The 26,585-nt window shown below is 37.0% G+C and overlaps 1 protein-coding gene across 1 annotated transcript in view; it reads right to left on the minus strand.

Moving 5' to 3' along the window:
- The window catches only part of SHQ1 (SHQ1, H/ACA ribonucleoprotein assembly factor), a 54,731-nt gene that overhangs the window by 9,012 nt on the left and 19,134 nt on the right, over window positions 1-26,585 (minus strand). The window contains exons 8-11 of the mRNA XM_075762453.1: window positions 26,047-26,201; window positions 24,187-24,240; window positions 21,457-21,580; window positions 13,733-13,853 (exon numbers count right to left, since the gene is read on the minus strand). Coding sequence (XP_075618568.1) covers window positions 13,733-13,853; window positions 21,457-21,580; window positions 24,187-24,240; window positions 26,047-26,201 — 454 coding nt within the window. The remainder of the gene's footprint in view (window positions 1-13,732; window positions 13,854-21,456; window positions 21,581-24,186; window positions 24,241-26,046; window positions 26,202-26,585) is intronic.

Consider the following 26,585-nt stretch of genomic DNA (forward strand, 5'->3'; position numbering starts at 1 on the left):
CTTGAATTACCCTAAAAACGCTTAAAAGTCAGGGCTTGAGACCAACAGTAGCAGGCTTCTTTCAGAAAGGCAACTAACAGTCAAACATCCCTCCACACTTGACATGCAATTTCAAACAACAAGAAAAAAAAAATAGAATGATTTAATTCTTATGATATGGAATTGAAAGATAATTTGATTTTAGTAAAATATTCAAGACATAAAAGAACCTAGGTTTGATCAGCCCCAACTAGTAAAACATAGAAGCGATAACGATGATGGCGTGAGTGCAAAAGCAGACTTCATTAACGTAGAAACATCTAAAGTCAACATGCACAAAAAAAGCTTAAGTGGTCAAACAATGAGATTAGATAACAAAGAAATGCTCCAGTTCAGGAAAAGGATCCTCACAAATGGACATTTAGCAGCAATAATAAGAAACTCATCACACTAAACACAACATCCATTTGCCCTAAACTACTCTTTTAAGTCATTGGTAACAAGTGAACATGAGCCTCAGAATCTGCCTGGAGATAAGAGACTCAATTACACCTTCTAGCATGTGTTTTATACAAGATGCCATATTTCACTTTCAAGGTTATTCCTAATAAGTGCTTCAAGTTATACACTAGTCAATGACTTCCAACCATAGTGAAATAGTTTTGAAAAAGCAAGGTCAGAATCAGTGAACAAAAATAATCCAAATTAAGTTCTGAAAGAAATTCATAGCAGAAAGCCTGTAGTTTTGGTAAATGTTAACAGAGAGTGACAACCACTCTGCCTATCTGTACACACCGTTGCATTACAGACTATAACAATGGACGTAACTTTACACTTTTCATTGCAAAGTACCTTGTACATCCTTTAACCCCAATGCCCCACAAGCTTGGGGAAACTATTCACAAATTTTATTTCATCCAGCTCTGGGAACACAACCATTCTCTACAGTGAAACATGGCTAAAACTTAACAAAGCATAACAATATTACCCTCAAGTTTGAGGGATGTAGTGGAAAAGAAAATGCACAGAGCACCTGAACCACACGGCAACCCTTTCATGGAAACAAAAGGCCCTCATTCAGAAGAGCACAGATAATACTTGTTTATACTTGCGCCACGCACAGAAAATACTGTAGGTTCCTAATGAACAGAAAAGTCTAAAACCTATTTTACATCCCTTTTCAAAATGGCACCTCTATCCACAAAATTCCTATTTGTGTCAGTAAAACAGAAAGATGAATATGCAACATTTGCTAAATTACTTTTCAGTCTTTATTAGCTGGATGGGTCATCGTAACCCTACCTGGCTTATGAGATCTGAAAGAATCACAGCATCGGTAGTACAGCCAGCAAGATAAACACAAACAGAACCATTCAACAGTTTCATGTGCTTAGTTTATTATACATTTTTATCATAAGAGGCAGAACCAATAAATAACTCCATTAAAATCTCATTAGCTCTGATCAATGAGTACAGAAGATAATATAAGAACAAAGCTGAATTTAATGTATTAGTGAAAGCCCAACAGGACCATTTTCTTCAGGACTCAGGTAAAAATTAACCTAAACTTTAACTAATCTTCTACATTACCTACAGCAACAGAAAGACAGATGAGTGTAAACACAACAGAAACATTTGTTCACATGATTCAGTACGAGATTAACCACTGTCTTCATAGGAAAGAAACACGCCATCTCCACAACACAGCACTAAAGACTGCTTAATTTCTACACCTCCTTATGAAAAGCCAGCTGCTAAAATAAAGTGTGCTCAGTCTGTTCAAGATATTTCATGCAATTGCAGGTAAGAATTCATTCTTTCCATTTCTCAAGAGGACGGATCCTGATTTTTAGCCTAAATAACTTAGGATTACACAGTTATACTGTCCATGTCTATACCTATTGTTAATTATTTCCTTTCTAACAACTCTTGGAAATACCAGGCAACTTCAATCAAATTTAAGAGCAACTAGAGGTTAAGAAAGATCTTTAAATTCCTACATATTTCATGCAAATGAGCAGAGGCAGATCAAAAATAATGACCCTCAGGAGAAAAGGCCGGCAGAACACAGCTAATGTGTATGGGCTTGGTAGGAGGACACAGCATGCACATTCCAACCAGCTGATCAGTGCTAAGACCAGCTACTGCATATGCTGCCTCTTGCCTGGTGAAGATGTCAAAGGATGTGGTGAAGAGATTAGGGCACAAGGCTTGGGTTTGTAGAAAATTTATAGAATCTTTTTTTTTGTTTTTCCTCTCTCCCTTGTAGACATCAAAACAGAGACTAGAAAAGAGTTCACTGCACAGCAAGTCTTCATCTTAAGTATAGGAAAACCACACTATAAAAAAAAAAAGAGAGCACTGGGTTCAAAAAGAAGTCTGGAAAATACATCTGCCTGTAAGCAAGATGCCACCACTTTAAATTGGCAGGATTAGAAGAGAGTAATCCAGCATAAAGAGACTACTTTTAACAAGAGAAACCCACCACTTATCTTCAGGTGACAGAAAGCAGTCCTGCACAATAAAACAATGGCTGATGTGGAAGAATCCAATGGGTTTAAGGGGAACATAAAATGCTTTCATCTTGAAATTCTGGCTTTCAAAGGGCATTACATGAATTCTGATGCTAAGAGAGTGATATACTTACACTGCGATCCAACTTGCAGTCTTGTAAACATGAACTGCAATCTACATAGCTTAAAGTATTACAGTTTGTTAACCGTAAATCAAATACAAAGCACAGCACCATCATTTCAATTTAAGTGTCTTCTTTTATGTTAATAAGTTTGAATATTTCAAGTGACTTTCCCTCTATATTTATTCTGAAATTCTACAGTGCTTCTTTCATAATGAATCTAAATACTGCATGAGCTGAACTTCACATTTATAAATATTTTAAAAAAAGATGAAGCTTTCCAATATAACATCTTACCTTCGTTACTTGGCCTTTTTGATAAGTTGTAACCAAACATATCACAGATTATAAAGGAAATCAAGTACAGCTTACTTATGGAGATGTTACTATGAAAACATTCATAAGAGAAAACAGACTTAGAATCAATACTGGACTATAAAAAGAAACTCGACACTGTATACGTTCTAAGAATACTTTGAGCTTAGCAGCAGCTCAGTGTTGTCAAAATAGCTTCAGTAAGTTGCAGCCAATCCAAACATCTAACAATGGCACAGCTTCCAAAGTTATATATGATAAATACAAATAATGAAAGATGAATAGATAACTCACCACAAAACAGATGCAGAGAAAGGAACAGATTTTATAACGTGATATAAGTATTGGCTGCACTACAGAAATGGAACGCTGACAGTTTTTCTACATCAGTCCCGTCTCCCTTAAATTTCTTAACTCCCATTACCTAGAACTTGGTCTTCATGATCACCGCTGGCGATCTAAGAGATAGCACTCCTAACACTGTAAATGATACAATTCATATTACCATATGGGAATGAAAGATACTCACACAAAGCAGTGCAGAAGATGTGAATTTTAGTGTCAGGATAATGCTAGCAAAGTCATGTATTACAAAAATAACAACAACAAGCAACAGGCTTAAAGGCACAATTACAAACATATTATCCCAACATGATCCTACTCATTTACAACGGAATTTATCCACTAAAGTCCTAGTGAAGTCGATCAGAGTTGTAACTTTGACACTGTTCCATTGCTTCTGACTGACACCCGTAATACCAGAAGGGAGAACACCACTTGTAGCCTCCCCACTCACAGTCCATTCTCAACTCACCCAATCTAAACATTAAAGGACACCAAATCTGAGCATCCTGCAAATTCCTGGCAAGGGCCTAAACTGAAGAGTCTGCTCCCACCTTCTCCTCCCCACACCCTGTTGTGTCTGTAGGGCACCTGGTATCAGATGCTCTAGAGCATGATCATGCCTCTTATGAATAATAGTAATAATAAATAATAATTAATAATACCACAATCACACCCCACTGAATTGGCTGCAGGGAAACTTGCAGGCCACACACGCAGCATCACGTAGCTGGCCCACTCTGCGCAGTTCTTGCAGAAAGGAGTCCCCAGGAATAGTGAGGAGTGGGTGTTAGGCCACAGACTAAATTATCATCTCATTCAACATTTTTTCCTCTCTCATTCTACCTCTGTTCTGTCTTGAGATTTATGGGACAATCACTGCAAGGGGCAGGTGGAAAAGACCAAGGTAGCTACCGACAAGGTTCAACAAAACAGGAAAACGTTATCAGCCTGCAGATCTGCTTCCCACTTTGATCACAGCTGCACACTCCACCTGCTTAGAAAAGCAACAACTACACAAGCTCATCCTTCCCCTAGTCAAAACAGAAGAGTCAGCTGAGATGTGCTGACTGAAAAGACATGACACAGATTGCTGACCCTTCTGTAGGCAGATAGGAACTGCCTCCCAACAACTTTGGAAAATCAAAGCAGTAGCCTGAGGGGGAAAAAATGGCTTTCTTCTTTGCCTTCTCTACCCACAGCAAGGTGCATTCAGACACAGCCTGAAGGAATATGAGCTATAGAAAAGTGATGGAATAAATAGGAAAAAAAACAAGAGAGGAAAAACATCAAAGGAAACTGCAGCTAGCAGCTGGGAGGAGAGATTAAATCCCTTGTTAAAAATCCATGTTTTACAGGGCTTGCTAAAACATATATAAAGGGGAATTTCTGGTATTATATCCACCTGTCTATCACATTTTTCAGCCTTCAGGGCAAACAGTGTCTTGCTATAAGCCTCTTAAGTCAGTATACTACTTGGGTATTGTTATTTACAAAGTGCTCTATGTGCACCTACTGCTTTACAGGCAATTGAAGTGACAGCTCAGGCCTTAAATAAGATGCAACATTTAATGAGAGGCATGGCAGCCCAAGATGACAGTAAACAAAAAGAAACGGTATTAAAAACATGCATCAAAACAGTGAAAGAAGAGACATATAATGTGCTTGCAAATTATTAGTTACTATTTTTAAAATCAAAGAACTGTGATCTAAGGATTAAGAGCAGATGACTTGGGATGAAAATAAATAAATCTGGGTTCTCTACCAAATTCAGGCACCAACAGTCGACGTACTCTTTGATAAATTGGCAAACCCTTATCTAAGTTCTAAGGAAAATGATAGCATTTCCTTTTGTAAGACTAGAAAAGGCTGTTTCAGTAGCATAAAAAATTGCGCAGAATCTCAAATACTTTCTGCAGCAGACCCATAGCTAATGTTTGAACCATGAGTTATTTTTTTGAGCTCTGCTTTCTTGATGGAAACAAATAAGACAGTACAGAATTACCCAACAACCTAGGGAGAATGAGCCAACTCATAATTACTCTTCACTAGAAAAATGTGAAAACTTACTGCTGCCTGAATTTTTCCTGTTTCCTGTTCAACTAGATGGATTTTATTTGTAATTCTTTTTTGTTATACTACACAGTGGCTAAAACCCGAAATTTCTGTCCCATCATACTTGGAAACAAGTCTAAATCAATCTTTAACTTTCTTACCAATGAACTGCTGAGTTTATTCGGTCTCTCACGATAACATAGGTCATTCAGACACATACAATCATGGAACGTTTTTTCCCCCTAATTCTCTCCATTTTTCAACATCTTTTTGAATAGACACTAGAATTAGTCTGTGTTTTAACAGTCTCACAAATGATGCATTCTAAGGTCATGCCACTTCCTTCTCCTAAATGACGCTACTCTGCTTCTTTAGCTGAACACTGCACTCACCCTCTTACCTCCTCAGAGATGAATAGGTGCTCAGGTTCAAACTGTGCTCAAGCATGACCCAGCCTGGACCTGCTACCTTCAACTGTCTTATATTCTCCAATCCATAACTATGATCTACAATCTTTTGTTGTGAATGTGCCATCCTACACGATTGTATAAAAATGCATATTGTTCAAATAAGCACATGTTGCCAATCTGGGTCAGTCTGTGCAATTTGTTTTCTACCTTTAAATAAATAACATCTAATGTCACTAGAGATTTTTATCTAAAAAGACATACACTGTATTTTCTTACAGATTGTTAAAGATACTGGACAGTACTCTGACGAAAGCTCTGAAAACAAAGGATGATCTTAACTTTATAAAGCAAAAAATCCTGTCTTTTCCCCCATTTGTGTTTTGTTTTTTCCATTTTCCAGTATTTCCTAGAACATTGGCATATTAGTAACTCCTACAGTTGATGGTATGTAAATGGAAATATAAATAAAATGAACCTCAGAGAGAACATTTGAAGTGGCCACTCCCATTATTGGTAAAAGCTTGGAACCCAGCTGGGATATCTGGAAGTTAACACACCACTACAGGCCAGTACTATAGCAAGTCACCACAGGACAACGGGGTGAAGCCTATATAACCAGATAAAACACACCTTTCCTACTGTGTTCATGGAAAAAGCGTCGTCACAAGCAGCACCAAGATTTTTTGGTTTATCCCTTGTACCTGTATGGCTCTTATTAAGCTGAAACAGCAAAGGAAAGAATATCCTTCAAACTAACAATCTCCAAAGTCCAACAAGTTGTTTTGTTTTGCAGGGGGCTGGAGGGCAGGAAATTAAGTGGCTTCAGTGTATCCACAATGACAATACCATTAAAGTAGTGAAAAATATAATCCTCTAACTACAACGGAGGTCAAAAGAAGGGATTTTGCAATGGTGATACTGGGGTTGTTACACTATCTGATAAATAATATAACTGGCTACATCAGAACATACACTAAAAGCATATGTTACTGGCAAGGCTGCTTTCAAAGCAGCAACGTGAAAGAAATTTGGCTTTTCTCTGCTCGCTCACTTTGAATACTGGAGTTTTTATCCAACCTGACATTAGTGCTGCCTTCACTAAGCTAAGGTTAACATGGGCAGCAATGAAGGTACAGTGAAACCTAAGCTACAAAGCAGAGTACAGTTGACTATGAAACTGTAATGCACCTAAAACACTATACTATGAGGTGTATTCTTCCTAAGGTCTTAACTGGATGAAGTGCTTCAAACAGACTACAAATCAGTTTAATCCCACAGAGCCGAGAAGCAGGATTTTCATCCAGAATATATTACTGCTTTTGTCTTTGTTGTTCTGAAACATGGCTGCTGAATCCAAGAGGTTAACAGCTGAAAATTAGCATATTCCTCTAACATTTGAGGATGCTGTAAAGCACTGATTAATTTTTCTTATCTGTTAATATATCCCCCCCATTACCATTACAGATCAAAAATTCAATAAACATACATGTTAGAAATACACCTTTTAGGATAATTTTGCTCCTGAATCCTCCTGTCTGAACTTAATGTTTTCATAGTAGAGGTGCACAGTCAATAAGAATTACTCTATTCACCCCTCATTTAGCAGCACAGTCCTGAGTTTCAGATGTTACAGTTGAGTCATTCCTAGGAACGTGGCAATGCCACAAAGAATGAATAGAACTTCATCAATATCAACTCTACAAGCAGCAAAAAGCAAAGACCGAAAGATTTTTACAAGCCTGTTTTTCCTCTATTCAAGTATTTTGAGCTTTACAAAACCTTAAACCATTAAACAAAAATGCCAAGAAGAAACAGCTGCAAAAATGGCACAATCAAAATAGTTTCTACATACTTTGAAACACTTTTCAAAGTTTTCTAGATCTTAGCAAATAATAACAGTAAAGTTGTCTAAGTCTGCAGATGGATGATCAGTTTCACAAATAATTTTAACGTACAATTGGTATGTATGTTAAAATTCTATTTACATTCATCTAAAGGTCATAATATTTGAGTCTACAAGCTTGAAGATGTTATATGTTACAAAACATTTTCCCAAATCTAGCAAGAGCTTAAGCTAATTCTTTCAGGAAGGCTGTCATACATGATCTGTACTCAAATGTTTTTAGTCCTGCAGGCAAGCACAGCATAGGATATGGGTGTGTGTATGTGTGTAACAAGATACAGGGAAAACAAGATGCTCTACGTAGGAAAGAACTTACTGGAAATTAATAGCAGACCTATACAGCTAGGCAAATACTTCTATGAACTGAAGAGAGGCTGTTGAAGATTCAGTGTGGTACAGTGTCTTTAAATGGGCACAACGGTCAAACTATCAGCACTATTCTTATTAGCAAATGTATGAAAAAAATGTTAGTATGCTGTCTTATAGATTCAAACTCGCTCTTTTCTACATATATAGAGATGACTTGTAAAATACATATTTAAGTCAGTTAAAGCCAAGAAAGAGGTCAGAATGAACTTAATCTTCCCTCTACTGAACTTTACTGAACGCAACGGACTGAAACTATGACTGAAGGTTGAGTTCCTTACTTCTTGTGCACCTTAAGATACAACACAGGCAGTAAAAATCCTAAATCTCAAGGATTTTTTTTTTTCCTGTAAGACTTGGGCTCTTTAATGCTTTTGCAACATCAGGCCTTAACACTTCAGGCCCACATTACACTATATTGATTAAAACAGTAATTCGGAAAACCTAGGAAAAATAAAAGGGGGGCTGAACAATCACAGCCAATCTCATCACCTCAATGACATGCTGTGAACGTAATTAATCCTACATTTATTTAGACAACTTCACACCCTACACATAAAGCAGCAACTCCCTGCTGGCTTCAGAGTAGGTAATTATGTTGTAACAAGGACTAGGTTTCGATTATAACAAAGACATGAAAAGGAAAACAGACCTATGAAGCTAGCCTATCTTTTAGGGTATGTCTCACCGCAAATCAAGAAAAGCAAATATAACGTGTAGAGTATCTGAGTTAGCTTTAATTTAGTTAGGTCCAATAGAGATAGCAGCTTCTACGGAGACTGCATGAATGCCACCAGGAACCCTGGTTTTTAATCTAAAGCAAATAGTCCATGCTTGAACTGGCACATTACACATACAGTCACCAAAATTAGCAAGGTTGCATTTGTTTTAGGTGTATGTGCTCCGCAATATGAAGGTGCAACTACAGAACACGCATACATTAAAGCAGCCTATATATTGGTATAACACGTCAAGTTGCAGCTACAGTTCCAGAGGGGATGCAGCTCATCTCTCCTAACATACAGTTCTCCTTTACTGAAGCTACTACAATACACAACACAAATAATGATTTTATTTTTTTATGGCATCAAACACCTTATTCTCCCGCATTCCTCATACCAATAAAACTTTGAGAAGTATACAACTATAAAACTGTGTGTAAGTGTACTAACCCCTGGAAAACTGCCAGGAACACTAACAGCTTCACCTCCAATTCAGAAACACAGAAAACATCCATTTACTAAAGTGGTACACGTTTAAAATTAAACATATATTTAAATGTTAGGTAAAATATTTTAAATCGGCATGGGCTCAATTGTTCTCTCACACAGGGGTGCAGAACAGCATGCACTTAACTGCCTGCCTGGACAAGGACTCAGGGGAAGACACTCGGCCTTCCACCCAGCCACTCATGTTACGGCCAGCAGTCATCACGCAGCCAAGCTACCAGAAGGCGCGTACATACAACAGTGGACAACAAAAAGCAATGTGAATAGAGACTGGCACAAAGGGGAATACAAAACACTGGAGGAAGACATCAGGCTACACAAAGGAACCTCAGCACAGCAAGAGTCAGTGGGCAAACTACTCCAACTTCTATAAAGGACACAACTCTTGTGGGGTCACAGACACATAACTCCCTTCCAGCAGAAGGGAAAAAGCTCTCCTGCAACAAATCCACACCTAGATTCCCCTGGTCTCAGCAGCCCGTATTGCAGCTATCAGATAACTAGTGGTTTCCCCAAAGCTCTTTCTCCTCTCTCTCATGTTCTTCTGCTCAGAGTAAGGAGTCAATAGATGGAGAAGAGCTCAGACTTATAAGACAAATTCAGTTTTAACTTCAACTTGGAGAGGCTGCCATATGTATCATAGTGGTTTGTAAAAGCTCTGACCTAAAGAAAAAAAAGCATGCAAACCAGACAAATTAAATTTAATTTTATTATGGAAATGAAAGTAATAACAGAAGTGACAGCAGGGTGGATGATAAGCTCACTTAGCAGGGGGATCAAATGAAGTGATGACATGTCATTATGACCTCAGGGGTTAAAGATGCAATTTTCCATCTGGCTGCATCTGGCTTTTCAACATAAATGTTGACACCACCTGCCGAGATTTACTACAAGCTGCTTCCATAGGTCTTTGTCTCGCTTTTGTTACCCAGGTTAACATTTACTTTTCCCTCTTTTCTGGTAAGTTTTGCTGAGCAACATGCTCCCTGTCTTCAAAACATAACGAACAAAGGATTTTACATGCCACATTACACAATAGATCAAATTATTAATAGTAACTTCACAAGCAGCTCAAAGAGAAATAGTAGAAACTTAGAAAGCAGGTAAAGCTTTACAATTGCAAACAGGAAGATGAAATTTCAGCTACACTTGCTAATATTTTGCATTGTCGAAGACTTCTAGGAATCTAGTTTTCTCTTAATAACAGGTATCCAAATGAAATAATTTATCTGAAAAAATCTTTAGAAGAACTAGACTGTACTCGCCATATTGAGTATTAGCCACCTGCACGTGTTTTATTCAACAGCTTCATCATTTCCAATTCCAGATACATTGTGTTTAAAGTAATCTTTTGCAGCCCAGTGACACATTCACTTATTCATCTAATTTAGCCACAATCAAACTATGACCTCAAACCAAATTTGTAATCAACTATTGACACACTGTTGGCTATAAGGTTTTTGTTTCCATGATAAATATTTAAATGCCAGTACCTAACGTGGTGTTGCTGTCTTGCAGGCTTAATCTGGGAACAGGACTGTATGCTCACTACCACTTGATACATCCATTTTTGCCTGTGCCAAACTTTTTTCCTAAACCTACAGCTCCTAGACTTTTCTCTGCCATTACAGGTGAGCTAAAAAGTTTGTTTCCAGCTGTTTTTGAAGTACACTGATTCTTCTCTAGAAAGAACTTAGAGTCTGTCTGAACTGTTTAAATAAAGAGGCCCCTACCTCCACTAGAACTTGGTTATATACCAGGGAAAGAGGGGAAGAAAAGAAAAACCCTCCACAGGTTTTTGAGAGCACCCTGGGACTACAGCTATGAAAAGAGAGGAGAAAATGGAGACAAAGAAAGTTAATGAAGCTTGCATGGAGCAAAGAGTAGCTAAGAAACAAAACAGAGAAAGTATCCAGACTGATTGGACACGCAAATAAATTCATTGAAAGACCATCACAAAAATACCTATAAATATCTTCTCCCTCCAAAAACTCTTGCACCACAAAGCGGGATGTTATGGAATAGAAGATGTACCACCTCCCTCTCCAGATACCTTACCTTGGGGAGCTGGGAACCCTTGTTCTTAACAGACAAGTCACCACTCATTTCTATATCTGTTAAGGTATTTTCTGAATGACAAGTGAAATTTGTTTTTCCCTTCAACATAAGGGAAAAAACAAAGTGTTCCTGTTTACTTCGCACATGCTCAAATTCAAGCACATGCTTCATTGCTAAACTGGATTGACTTAAGCATATGCTTAAATGCTTTCCTGATTCAGACCCTAAAAATAGGCATTTTTTTTGCAGTTCCCCTTTTTTTTGTTCTCCTAATGACAGACAACTATTGTGCCATGTCATTATGACAATAAGATAGCTTAATTGCCCTCTTTCCAGAAGCTGTCAGTTCTGCTTAACTGGAACATAATGTATGCGTCTGGGAGTAAATATGTTAATACATCACTCACTTATATCTACCATACATTTTCCTCTGCTGTATTTAAAGAAAGCCTTGGGGTTTATGACTGACTTGCTAGACATTATATTCATTCATATGGGCAGCAGTGATATTACTGTATTATGACTCATTTCTTCAGGAAAGATGCATGAAATAACTTTTTCCTTCTTCATTTACTGCACTTTTTCAACTCAACTTCAATCCGAATATGAGTTTCCCTATACTTGTATTTAAGGCCTCCTCAAAAAAATACAGCATATAATGAACTGGCTGTTCCTGTAACTCATCAGGATTGAGCAATCAAAATGTTTGGAAATACCTGTGGTTGCTTTAGAATCCCAGACTGGTTTGGGTTGGAAGGGACCTTAATAAAGCCCATCCAGTTCCAACCCCCTGCCATGGGCAGGGACACCCTCCACTAGCCCAGGTTGCCCAAAGCCCCATCCAACCTGGCCTTGAACACTTCCAGGGATGGGGCATCCACAGCTTCTCTGGGCAACCTGTCCCAGTGTCTCATCACCCTCATAGTGAAGAATTTCTTCCTAATATCTAATCTAAATCTCCCCTCCTTCATCTCCCCTTGTCCTGTCACCACACGCCCTTGTAAGCAGTCCCTCTCCAGCTTTCACAACATTTTGTGCTTTGTTACGTATAGGAACATAGTCACTGAAAGCATACAGAGAAGAGTAAGAATCAAAAATGTCTACAACATGCAATAAGCAGCTATGAATTGAAGGCCTTTAATTCTCTAAGAAGTACTGGTAAAGTCACACTCAAAATATACAGCCTGTGCAAGCTGGCTCAATTCTCTTTCATATTGCTCTTTCTGATCATGATTATTATCAAGTTCCCTCTATAGCCCCTCACTGCTTTTTGTGTCTTGTGCACTTGAGAAGTTCTTTTTTCTCCCACAGTCTCTCATTAAATTGTGAACTGGTATGCAAAGACTATTTTTAACCACTGTTTTATGAGTCTATATGTTGCTATATTAACAAATATGACAATGGCATTTTTTCTGTTTATATTAGTAATGCCTTCCTTTTCAGAGAAATATTACTTGCAACTCATACACATACTTTTGTGGGCCCTTCAGAGAAGGCTGTGAAGACATAAAAAGGAAGGAAGAAAAAACAAAAGCTGTATGAAAAATAAAAATAAATCTGACAAGAACAATATAAAGCTTAGTAAGATTTGAACATGCAACTTTCTTCGTTCATTTAATCCATTAATCACTGTTTTCCTATGAATACTTTGGTTTTTAAACCATTACAGCATGCTGATACTTCTAACCAGTCTGGTTCAAAGTTCCCAGGACTTTGGAGAAAAATAAAGCCACACTGACTCCATCGAAAGAACACAAGTGAGAGACCAAAGTGCTGAAGTGTAGGGACTTTGCCTGGAAGCAGCAGAGTCACTGTTTCCTCTCAAATGAAGTGAAGCCAAAGCATATTGCCAGGAAGAGAGAGCTGGCAAGCAACTACAGGGGCAAGAGTACACAGCACACAGAGATTTGTGACAGTTATTCTGGTGTTAATAATCAATTAGTATAACTGCTACAGTCTATAAATCAACTGTTTCATATAGATGTAAATGGTTTGCATGTGCGCCTGACTAGAATTGAAAGTTGTCAGTTCTATTGGAAGTTATAAATTCAACCCTGAACTACGGAGTTGTTTCCAACATTTTTCCTAATGTTATATAACTGCTATATAAAAACTTCTCTTATTAAGAAAGATCACAATAGAATGAAAATTGCCCAGAAGCTGTTTTCCCCCCCAAACCATTAATATATTAATGAAAATTCACATTTTTATTTAAAATACAATTCCTCCCTCCTATCCCCAAAGATGCCACTACATTAAAAAAAAATGCACTGAATGTCTATTCTTACTGTGTATGTTGGATAGCCAAGGTTACTAAATGAAAAAGACTCATCACATTTCCATTTACAGGAGACAGCATTTTTTTTATTTTACTGATACTTGTTCATAGATGAAGTACACTAAAAACATTTCCCACATCAATAACTACTTAAGAACTTACTTGGTTTTTTGAATCCAGATGCAATAGTCTGTAATGAAGAGATCATTAAGGATGTAGCCAGGTTCATTCTCCATAAAAATCTTGTGAATGTCCAGCAGACACTTCAAAACTGCAGCTCTTCCTGGAAATAGATTTTTATTTTTTGTAATTCACTAGAAATCATAATAGATTCTTTACCATCTTCTCACCTTTGAGGCTTTAATAACCATATCTACAACCATCTTGCAACTTTAAGCTGATTCAAAGTCTCAGAACAGCAGTAATATGACTACGCCCTTCAGTACCCACATCTATGTGGATGTGGAGCCTCTGAATTCAGGAGCCTCTGCAAGACTAAAGCCTCAAGGCATAGTCATGCGTGTAATTCTCTACAGCTGAAGTAGCCCCCTCCCCCAGCTTTTCCACTTCTCCCAGCTGTGCCAGCCCAAACTGTAGCACAGCCATACAGTGAACCATATTTAAAAAAAAAAAGGCAAGCTGAAAAGTAACTTGCAAATAACAAAAAGTTATGCCTCATCATTTATCCGAAGAAAGAGAAAACCTATTTCCCCATATGTGTACACAAATACCTGTGCTGGAAAATAAAAAGGTTGGGAACACACAGCACACAGCAGAGATGAGCACGCAGGAGCCCCAGCAGTTGCAAAGCCAATGTAAGTGACGCCATCACCTAACGTCTAACCACTACCTTGAATTAAGCAGAACTTTCCCTACTTCTGTTCGTTACAGAATAATTTGGCAAAGTGAGCCCCCAGAATGAAAACCTCACTTCAGGCTCAAGAAGGTGCCATTTGACATACAGTTGATAAATGCAATACAAGATTAAAAACTTTAATGTTTTCTCATTCCACAACCAGAAATCTTTCTGTAGTCAGTTTGTCTTCATATGCCACCATCATTTATGAAGAAAATGGATTAACATAACCTCCAATTAGCTGGAATCTCCTCCCTTAGTTTTCTGATGAAGGTTGCTGAAGGGTTAAGTGCTGGAACAGTAAAAAAAAAAAATAAATTTCACTGTTTAATGGGTGGCAGGGGGGGAACATTCAAATGAAAACAGCCACTACTGCAAATGGAATCTAATAACTCTCTCCCAAGAGGCTGGCTCCTCCTAGGCTATGAAACCTGAACATGGATGAAATTACATTTTACAGATTAGGAAAAAAAAAAAAAAAAAAAGATCAGAACTCCCCCTGCTGTTCAAGCACAAAATTTGTTTGTTTTTTCAGCACAGAATCACTTAAAAACGTATAGGCAGAGAATGAAAGTTAAAGGATGTGTGAGATGCCAATAAGGAGAAAGAACCTGAAGAGTAAAAAGCCATGGCAAACAGAACTGAAAATAATGCACTGGTTTGGAAGAAAGCAACTGAAGAAATGTCAGGAAAGAATGCAAAAAGAAAACAGAAAATCCCAAATAACTGATGAACTTTTAGATTGTATCACCATCAGTGCTTGTCAAGCCAAGCTTGTCAAACTTAACTATTTTGACTAAAAAGAAGTGTGCTGTTTTAAAGAGAAGTGATATGTGGAATTAAAATTTTGCTAATTTTTTTGGTTCTAGCTGTCAAGCTGCCAGCCAGAACCATTTACAACATCCACAAGTCTTACTTATCTGCCAAGTAACAATGTAAATTAGTGACGATAACACTAATTCTCAATAAAAGTAGTCTTTCTTCATGAATTCAAGTTTTAGATTACAGTAGCTTAACGGGCCTCTAATCAGAGAGGTTGCAAATCTAGCCAGACTTAATAATGTAGGGAACTCCACATACAGGCAAACACACAGAGCATGGCAAATTACCAAACTCCTGCTTTCAGAATATGCATCCTAATACATGCAGCTTATAAACAAGAAATCCTCCTACAAAACTCCATTTAACTCCTTATCATAGGAATGAAAAAAAATAAGAGGTGCGGAGCAAACACTATTTAAGCCTTAACATAGGCTATTCCCTGACATAAAGATGATTCTTGGCCTACTTCCATGAAATTCCATACCATAGGTTCTGTCTTTGGATATCTACTTCAGTTTTCAGTAGACAGCTGTTCTTAACTTTCAGGCTGCGGCTAAGTATTCAGTAGTATTATTACTTACACTGGCTTAAATACTCTTAGTTGTATTGCTTTGCCTCCCTCTTTTCCACAGCTCTTTGCAGTGTGCCAGTGCAAGTACTGGTGAAACCATACAGTGAACTGCATCAAAGAACGGATGAAGCCAAAAGACAAACAGGCCAGGGGCTTTTTTGGCAGTTACGGCAGTCCAACTCACTGAAAGGTTGTCTATCAAAGCAAACCTAAAATGTGCTAGTTTTAAAAGTTTTACTTCTTTTGTAGCCCCAGGATTGTCATTTTTTAGAATTCACTGCATATTGGAGTTAAGAAAGCCATCAAATAGAAGACAACGATATGCCAAGGATAATCAATTTCATTTTCTTCAGAGGCAAGTGCTTTTAAGCTCAAGGGTGAAGAAGAAAAAACCATCTATTTAGAAAAACAGCAATAAATGTTTCAGAGCAGGCACAAGAAACTTTTATAATAATTTCAGGAAAACATGTATGATTTATTTTTAAGTCAGTTTTTGCATATCTTCTGTGTAAAGTTACAGCTCTGCATTATACTGATCAATAAATACACTGCTTTTTATATACAGATACTATTTCCTGATTATTTGAAAAAACTAACTAGTTATATTTAAAAGTACAAATAAAAGAGATTCCAACTTCTGTAACAGAATCAAAAATATCTGATCTTCTAAGCTACTAAAATTTAAGATGTAGAACATCTTAAATTGAAGATCTGCGTTAGAGGTAAAGGAGGGTAACAACGAACTTGAGAAATCAGGATATATTGCAAGATGGGGTATCAAATCTAAGTACTAACCCATTGTTTTTCTGAGACAAAAGTGGTTTTCTTTTCCTGCCCTTAAAAATCATTACACTGCTGTTGGGGAGGAGTTGTAATTTAGGAAGAAAAGCTACAGACTGTCTGAGCAGACATGGCAAATATCATAAAAAGTCAGAGCATATGTCTGCAGATCACTGGGTTCTTCTGGAGTTCACTACTATGACAGCTGGTAGACAACAGCCCACAACTTTAATTCTACACTTCAGGAATCCAGTCCTCTTTCCACTGATTAGTTCAAAAAAGGATACAATTTGACCTCAGCTCTGCATCTGCCATTTGATATAACAACTTACTGATTTTACACCATCATGACATTCTGCCAGCTTTCATCCTGAAGTTGGAAGCAAAGGAAATTAGTAGTCCCATCATTCTATTTTACCTTAAGTTATTTTTCCTGCAAACTTCTATGTTTTTTCACATTTTCAAGAAGGAGGAGTGTTCACCTAAAAAGATAAACTGAACTTTACTGTCTCATTAAAAAGTGAGAACAGCAGCATTTTTAAGAACAAGAAAAGAACTCTTACAAACTTTTAAATGAAAACGTCCCAGTAGTACCTTACCCAGCTAGGGGTTCTGTTCTGAATGGGTAATTATATCATTCTATATCTAGTAGTGTTGTTAGCTTCTATATGGAAAGAAGCAAAGCATTATTTTCTGTTGCACGAATGAGTTTTCTCTTTATTATTAGCTTGTAGACAGTAACTTCCAAATCAGTATTATGTAATGGTAACACAGTGTCCATAAATACTGACAGAATCAGTCCACACCACTTACTCATTACAGGTCTACTGAAAAAGGGCTCCATGTATTTACATAAAAACCACACCTGATAAAGTTTTGTCAAATGCAGTGTATCCACTTTGTTGGAAATAGCATTGTACCTGGATGTACCACTGCATCTCCTTTCTTTTTTTAATCCTATCCAAAGAAAAGATAAATACAGTAGGTATTATACCTAACTACATTGAATTTTGAAGAGTTTTGCTGAAGTATTTTAAGTAATAGAGATCACTAAAACAACATATGAAAAAAATCTGCAGAGGACCTCAATGTTAACCAGCTTAATGCATTTGTCTTACAATTAACACTTTAGCAGGAAATCTTAATTCAAAATAAAAAAGTGCTTCAACCACATGCAAGGATCCATAATAGCTTCAAAAGCTATCCTGTACCTTTGAAGCGATCCACCAACATAGCACTAATATTTTTAAAGTCAAGTCACGTAACTCAAGGGGTAACAGTTCAGTCCCATCAGAATTCTTTACTATTTTCAAATCAATTAGTTTACTGTGCTTATTATTATCGAAACATTATATTATACTATGCCCCAACTTCCATTACCTGCATCCTGAAAGAAACCTCTAATCAGGATGAGGTCAACTCAAAGTGATTCTTCCTTTAAGTTAAACACCAGTCCTCTTGCATCTACATGAAAAGGAGTAGTTTTGTGGTACTATTTAATTGAATTAATTACCTGTTACTTGACAGTCATTTTTACCTATGTTCATCACATATATATTGCAATACAGTGCCAAACTGGTCAGGCATTATTTCCAGTAAACGAAAAGGGTAACAGAGCATTTAATGCTCTAACCACTGTGCTTTGCACAATGCATAGTTCATAAGTATTTTGTAAAAACAGAAATTCCTCAAAAGCACGGCTGAATTTCCACTGAAGTTTGAAGAAGAAAACATTCTGACTGAACAAACTTTGGCAATACAAGCATTATCTACAAATCCATTTCTTTTAAGAATGCATAGACACACATCCCCCCCACCCCTTCTGATTACAGACAGGTAGTACATCCATTTTGTATCTTTCCCAATCTTTTGGCAGCTGGCTACTTAAACACTTAGCACTTTTCACACTATACACACACCATAACGGTAAATACTAATTTGATACACAAACCCCAGAACTTTCAGAAGTTAACATTAATCACCATTTCTTTTATCTCCATACTGCTAACTTGCTATTGCCCCTCCCAATAGATTTATGTCCACATGAAGGAAGTAATATATTTGTGCCTGTTTCCCAGGCAGCACCTGGAGATTATCATGGCTCGTACTCAAGATTGTCTCCTCCTCTCTACTATTAACAACTCCAGTTGAAACGGGCACATATCCTCTTTTCTTGAGGCTTGCACGTGCCTTTTCAGTGTCCTGAAGGTCCACGGCCAGCTCTGCAGAGGCAGCGGGTCACCCCATCCTGCCCCGTTTCCCAGGCAACCAGCACAGCACAGGGATGCACAAAAGGCAGCTGACCCTGCTGCATTTCTTAACTTCTTCCAGTGCTTCTAAACCATTCTAACCATCAACTAAAATTGAATTTCTGTTAAACCTGATGGCAGTAATTTTTATGCAGATCACTGAGGACAGAAAAAACAAGGCTAGCCTATCTCCCGACCCCGTAGAGAATGAGTTACCATACCCAAACTACCCCTCCAGAGAAGATGGGGGCTTTGCTGTTGGAACAAAGCAAGAACATCATGGGCAGCACAGGGAGACCGTGACAATAAGCACCACTGGGGCCACTGTGTTTTGGAAGCAGAGCATAAGGAGGCAACGCATCCAACGTAGGAGAATGGAGTAGGAAACCAGACAGAGAGTTATTGTAGATGCCACCTCCCTTAGCAACCTACTGAAAATATTTTGTTGGATCATTGAGTGTTCACTCTCATACCATTCTCCATCATAACATTAAAAGAAAAGTAAATAGCTTACCTCTGATGTACTATCCTCTTTAAAAAAAAAATAAAATCTAAAAGGCTGGCAGCACTGTATGATTTCAGTTTTGTTACCAGAATTTTATTTTTTCACATTTATGAAGAGCAGCATAAGCCAGTGGAGATAAGTGGAGAACATATATCTTCCCCTTAAAACTTCTCTACCTGACTGTTATAACGTAAATGGCATTTTGAATCATCAATAGTTTTTGGCAGCAATAGAGATTAATATTGCCAATTGTGGTGGTTTGTTTTTTTTTTTAATCCCGCAAGTCACAATCATTGAAAATAAACCAAAGTGCTGTTCTCAGTGATTCTTCTGTCAAAAAAACCCCCACAAAACCCCTAACACTGAATGCTTTTTTTAAAAAGTACTAACTCACAATAAATAGAAAAGTTGTAAGTAACTTTAATAACCCATGATATAAACATGGTTGTCTACGACTGCACAACTAAAGCTGAAATAACCATAGGTTTGAAAATTTGTACTGTTACATGAAAGCTGTCTGGGATAAACAGGGAATATATAAAAAGAATGTCACTGCTGAAAGAATAATTTGCAGTCATTAAGATGATGACAGCTCCACTCCTGAATGTGAAACGAAACAAAGCTACAAGTATGTAGTGTGTAGTCAGTTTTTTACTCTTCAGTTTTAAATTTTTTTTTTAAATATTATTTATTTTTCAATAGAATAGTTTTCATGGTATTCACTGCATGGTTTTTTATGAACTGCTCTACTTGGCCGTTATTTAGAACTGTCTAATTTTCCTAACAAGCAGAAAACTAAGATAACCTATGCAAGTTGGAGATTTTGGCCTCTGCTCCTAAGAGAGAAAAATTATAAAGGAAGTACTAAATGAACAATGACGCAAAACAAGTTTTGATGCTGATACAAATTCAGGATTTCAGTTCTTCCCAGACTATCACTGGATTTCCCATAGAGTCATCTCAATCCTACAAAGAACTGTAACACTGAATATGAACCACAAAACTACCCTTTGCCCTCCAACATATGATTCTGTATGGCAATACTAAACTGGCACACACAAAGGAACAGTTTAGGAATTCAAATGGCTAGACGTCAAATACAGTTATTTTGAACGGGAAAAAAATAATTAATAGACTGTCTCAAAAAAACCCAAAACCCAACAACACACAAAACCAACAAAAGATCTAATTCTAGAAAAAGAAACTGGCAAGGAGAGCAGGAATTCAACATTAGGGCAAGCTTCCTTTCTATCAAAATCCTATCATCACTGAAAATGGTTAAATTAAAACAATAGTTCTTCCAAACAGTAAATCATGCAGAGAAGCTGCCCAGATTTACAACTGCAAAACCACGATGAGCAGAACTTAATCAAACAGAATAACTGAAGAGGATGGAGACAAATCATGGAAGTTATCAGAAATCCATCCAATCTTTTTTAACAGGGCTTCAGTCAGGTAAAGAACACAAAGAAGAACAGAAAACAACCTGACTCACAATATACTTGTAACAATAAGTGACCCTGCTTTGAAATAAAAACTTAGATGCCATTAGAATAGGGTCTAAACCAATTATATTATCTAACCTACCCTAACAAAAGCTTCATTAAAATATTCTTTTCCAATAAAAATCTCTTTACAGACAAATACAGTATAGAGAATACTTTTAAAATCAACAGAGTGTGAGCAATTACAACAAACTATAATTTTCTCTGAAGACCTGTTCCCTGAAGCTTTAAAAATCACAGTTGGACTATCCTGATTTATCAAGATACAAGATCTGATCAAAGATTTTTCTAAGGATGAGACATTCATAACATTTCTTCTGTGTAAATTTTCTGACGTACAGCTGTATTTACACCACAAATGCATGTATTATCCACGGGCTAATACATGAGTGGCTGCTGGGGCTTCTTCCTGGTTAAGACAATAATTTTGTTCTCTTCTCTGCCCAGCCCCATTTTCACAAAACCACAGGATGTCCAGGAATGCTGAAATCTATCAAGTTTGGGTGAAACTGGCCAAAAGATTTAAAAGTTATAAAAAAGAGACACATACAAACAACGTGGTTATATAGGCATCACGTCCAATCCCTAAAAAACTTACCTAGTTGCAGTATCATGATTGTATCACTGAAGGCACGTGTCACTAATCCGAAATGTCTGTGTAGGGGATAGCATAGCACTCTTCTTCCAAAAGATACCAGGACATCATGAATGCTAGTGAAACTCTGTGTGTATCAGTGAAAAATCTGAATTAGTCTACTTGCTTTTCAATACAAAGAATTAGGGGGTTTTTTTGTTTGTTTTCCTTTAAGGAAAAAAGTCATAGCAACATAGGAAAAAAACCCCACATTTTTATATGTTATGCATCTAAAAATCTGTATTTTAATAGATCTGGAAATCAAGATGTTAAATAGAAACAAGACACTGCACATTTATTTTGCATGGCAGGATAACAGAAGTCCTATACATTTTAGTGGTTTTGAATTAAAAAAAGAATGTAGAGAACATTAGAATATAACATCTAACTCAAGACTTTGCCATTCTTTAGATTAAAGCAATAAATTACATCTGTCCCACATTATTACATATATTAAGGGGAAGCTATAAAAAGCCTTTTAAGAATAAAGAAAAATTAAAACCACATGATATTAACAAAATACATGTGTACATATAAGATCTTTAAAAATGATACATGACTCTGCCTTCCACGAAAATTATAGATATTCAAGACACGGATAAATATATCTGCCTAGGGAAAGCAGTTCATTGTCCCCCTTTACAAGTGATGAAGACCTCCAATTTACTCAGGCCAGAGGCATTAATGAGTTATTAAAGACTTTCTTAAGAGACTGATTTCCTTTCCAGCTTTGACTTTTCAAGACAAAATATTCCATTTATGAATTCAAATAAAAATATGTATTTTTATCTTGAACTCTCAATTTATTAAAATTAAAGTGCTTTGCTTGACAGCCAGCACTTTTTTGCATTATATGACTACCCCAATCCATTTTTCATTTTAATGGATCACCAGTAAGCATTTAAATAATTTATGTTTTGTTATTTAATATTTAGAGTCTAAGGTGTGTACATGTCATGCACAGCAAAATGGCAGTCAGTTCAAACAAACCATAGCTGAGGCAATTTTGTTTACAGATTGATGAAAACACCCGCCTCTACATGGTTTGTATAACAGATATAGTTATTAACAGCTTGGTGCCAGGAGACTGAATTTTCTGGGTGTGAAATATACTGTTGGCACAGGCTGCGCCAACAACTGTTACATTATAGGATAAGCACATGCAGAAGACTCCTTCGCTATGTTAGGATATGGATCTGAAAAAAATTTGAGCGATAAGGCAATCACTGCATTTTAACTGCACTCCTTTGTGACTTACTACTGCAGAACATTCAACTGGAAACAAATTAAAACTAACAGATCTATAAAACCAGTTGTCACAGAACAAGTTATTACTGAATATAACATTCGCCACTACTAGAAACATTTGAAGGTCTGAACCAAAAAATCCTGTCTGAAATTTCATTTTTGATCCTGCAAACTGAGACTTGGCTCAGTAATTTCAGGAATGAGGACAGGACAGTCCTTTCTACCTTGCTGCCATCATAAAAAACAATGGATTACAGGCCAGGTTAAGTCCCTCCATTTCCAGCTCTGTAACAACTTAATCACACATGCCAATGTGCTTTCAGTAAACAATTGGAAAGTGCAAGGAATAGAATTCAGTTTGTTTCCTCTAGTCTATGCTGGTTTCAAAGGGCTAGCAGCAACTAAACAAATAGAGATGTGGCAATAACACTGAGAAGAAGGGAGCAGGTAAAGCAACACACGCCCACTGATTAACTCTGCAAGAAACCTGAAACAAAAGTACTCAGCACTTGTCTGAAAAAAATCACACCATCATTAAAGCCTTAACGAGACAACAGTTTTACAACTACAGAACTGATGTCTTTTTGCTACAAGAATATGGAAGTCAGTTTCTCCATTATAGGTGAAAAAAACCCCATGCAAACCTTTTGATTGAGTCCTAAGAGCTTTTCCTATTATTGGGTTTGCATTTACTTCTGGCCTTCCAGTTCTTCTCCAACGTACTCTGAAGCCACACAGCAGAATGGAGAGGCCAGAAGCCACCTGAACTGCAGCCAAGAAAAAGAGCAAGCTAGAAGTGCCAAATGATGAACTAGGAAGGCTGAAGAAAGGCTCAGCAGTCAAAACCCCCAGAATTGAACAATAATCTGCTTTATTAAGGCCTGACAGCTTCAAAAGTTATTAAAACACACATCTGAGGTAGGACTTAAAAGACACAGGAACACTAAGAAATTACATTCCCTGCTTTTTATGCCCTTTACCCCCTTTCTATCTTAACATGCTTTAGCCAGTTAAACGGGAAGGTACCTATGACTTCTCATCGAGGAGCTAGAAGGCTCTATTTTCTTGCGCCAAGCATGGAGTTGCACACACATACTGTGGACACATGTGAGGAGTAATTACAGTTACTTCCTAAATAAAGGTCAGGAGCTAGGGACAGCGTGTAGACAAGCAGCTTTCTTGTAGTGCTTAGCCTTAGCTTTTCCAGAATGGGCCAGCACAAGGTCCAGCACCCAGACAGACGAGAGGCCATACTCCAGCCTCTTGAGGCTACTAGTAGCTGGGAGCCCAGACATCACAATCAATTTCTTGTAGCATTTATTAAAAAGATGGCATACACTTAATTCATCTTCAATACTGAGAGTAAGCTTTCCACAAAGGCAACATACAATACCAAAACCAAGTAATACAGCAAACACATAATGAAAAATGTAAGTTTTAACTTACCTCCAGCCAGCACAATGTTGCACTCAGTTTCCTGATGTTCCAAGATGATTCAACCTGATTTTAAGAGGAGACCATAAAACAAGTATTATCTAATTCAACATTCAAGACTGCTGGCAAACTATTTAAGATAACATTCTGGCAGCAATTTAAGAACCTTTGTGAATATGAAGCAGTAATTATATTACATGCATTGAAATGGTCACAGGACAGCATTAAAAATTATATTGCAATGCAGATGTTAAATAACTGAATTGGTTTCCGTATTGGGAGTATCTAGCCCATGCACAAAGCCTTTAAAATACAACAGTAATCATAGAAAAATGGTATTTTAGTGGAATTCTGTCCCTTTTCACTGAGCAACAGAAACTGGAATCAACAAAGCTCAAGCTAAAATGCCCTGTTTTGTGAAAACAGCTCAAAACTTTTGGCTTTCACAGAGGCTCCTAAAGCCAGCAGCACATGTAAAATGTCATTATTCTTAAAATGTGACAGATTCATAGTATTTGTGTGGTAGTGTGGTCTACTGGGATGATTAGGGCAAAAAGCCAGGAAGCCTTGATCTACAATCCTGGCTCTAGTAAAGATTTGTGTGGCTTGAATGTCTTGGTTCTCCTTTTTAAAAGGGGAGAAAGAAAGAAAGAAGAAAAAAAAAAAAAAGGAAAAAACCCCACAGCGTGTTTTCCACATATACCATATGGTTATTGCAAAGATCAATAAAGAATTGTACAATTGTGTTCTTTGCATATTTGCAATTTTGTGCAACGCTAACACACAAATACAACCACCATCTTAGACTATATTCTGTTGAATAAGCAGGTCTGGACATTTCTGCCTGCCACTCAAAAATCCATGCCCCGCAATTCATTCTGATTAAGACGGAATGGTTTTGATTATACGTTTCAATATCTTGATTAAAAGCATGGAGAAAACATCTCATTGGTTAATATCAACAGAGGAGACGCTAGGCATAAAGTTATATCTAGGAAGCAAGCCCATTTCAGAACATCCACAGAACAGCATGGAATCCATTCTAAACTTCTCAATTCTTTACATCCTGTAAAAAGTCTAGGATGCAGAACATAAAATAACACTGGCTGCTGCTTGTGTAAGAGATGGGCAACACTAGAATCCTGAAAATGGAAACATGCCTTCCTACAGTGTTTGAATACTAGAAGAATAAAACTGTGCATTATGATTTTTTTATTTTTTTGAATGTGTGTCAATTTTTAAAATTTCTAATGTCTCACTCTAGTTTCCAGAATGCCTCAGAAAACACCTTCCATACTCAGTGCATATGCTTTAAAAAAAAAAATCGAAACAAACAAAACCACAAAAAGACCCCACAAAAAACTTTTGTTAAAGGCATATAATGGCAGCCTATATAAAACACTGTGCAGTTTCAGTTCTACAGACTTAATAATTTCCTATGCTTTTTCAGAATCCAAATCAGTAGTGGTGTTATTACAAACACACCTATTACAGAACTGTCCAAAAAACAGAAGGAAGAACCATCAATATAAAAGAACAATTATTTTGTGAAATCTGCATTTACAGAAATCAAGACTCATCACAATACAAACCAAATCAGAAACAAACAGAATTGTCTGGAGTCTCCTGCAACTCCACTTCTCTCCTACAGCTCAAACGCTGCTCCAGAAGAACAGAAGTATTTAGAAATCATATTAATCCCCACGTGCACCCCAACAGCTCAATCTAGAGATATAAAGACTTTCATTTTACATTTCTCAATTATACATTTTTTAATTCTTGGAAGTTCACTTTAAAAGGTAAGTTTCCTAAATGACAGTACAGGGTCCAGCACTAGGTTCCAAAAACATACTAATTTTTTTTTAAACTTACATTCTTGTCTCCTTCATTAACACAGATTTCATAGCAGTATGCCAGAAGGATATCAATTAAACCAAGATATACATGATGACGGCTTCTTTTATCCAGAAGATAAGATTTATTCGTGAACTTTCTCAGCTGCTCTCTCTCTTCCTCAGAGAAGACAACTATAAAAAGTAAAAGGATAATTGATTATGAATTTAAAGCTGGCACATTCATTTTAATAGGTGGTAATACTACTTCAACAGTCTCTTTAAAAAGAATCATGTAACTAATCACAAGTCACTCATCACTCAAGAAAGAAAAAGCCTAAATCATTCTTACTTTCATTTTTAACTTTTATTAAACTCTGATATATTCCTTTCAAAGTCAAGTTCCAGCCCTGCAATGTACTGCATGTACTCACTGGCAATTTTGAACCCCTCTGAAAGTCCCAAGCGTTTCTGTGGATGCCTGGGTACCTTATACAGAGATAAATGCACAAGTTTCAACCCATGTTGTATGGGATAAAAATAAGAAAATAGGATAATAAAACCAAATATATTTTCTGA

Source organism: Balearica regulorum, chromosome 10, assembly GCF_011004875.1.
Source record: "Balearica regulorum gibbericeps isolate bBalReg1 chromosome 10, bBalReg1.pri, whole genome shotgun sequence".
Classification (NCBI taxonomy): domain Eukaryota; kingdom Metazoa; phylum Chordata; class Aves; order Gruiformes; family Gruidae; genus Balearica; species Balearica regulorum.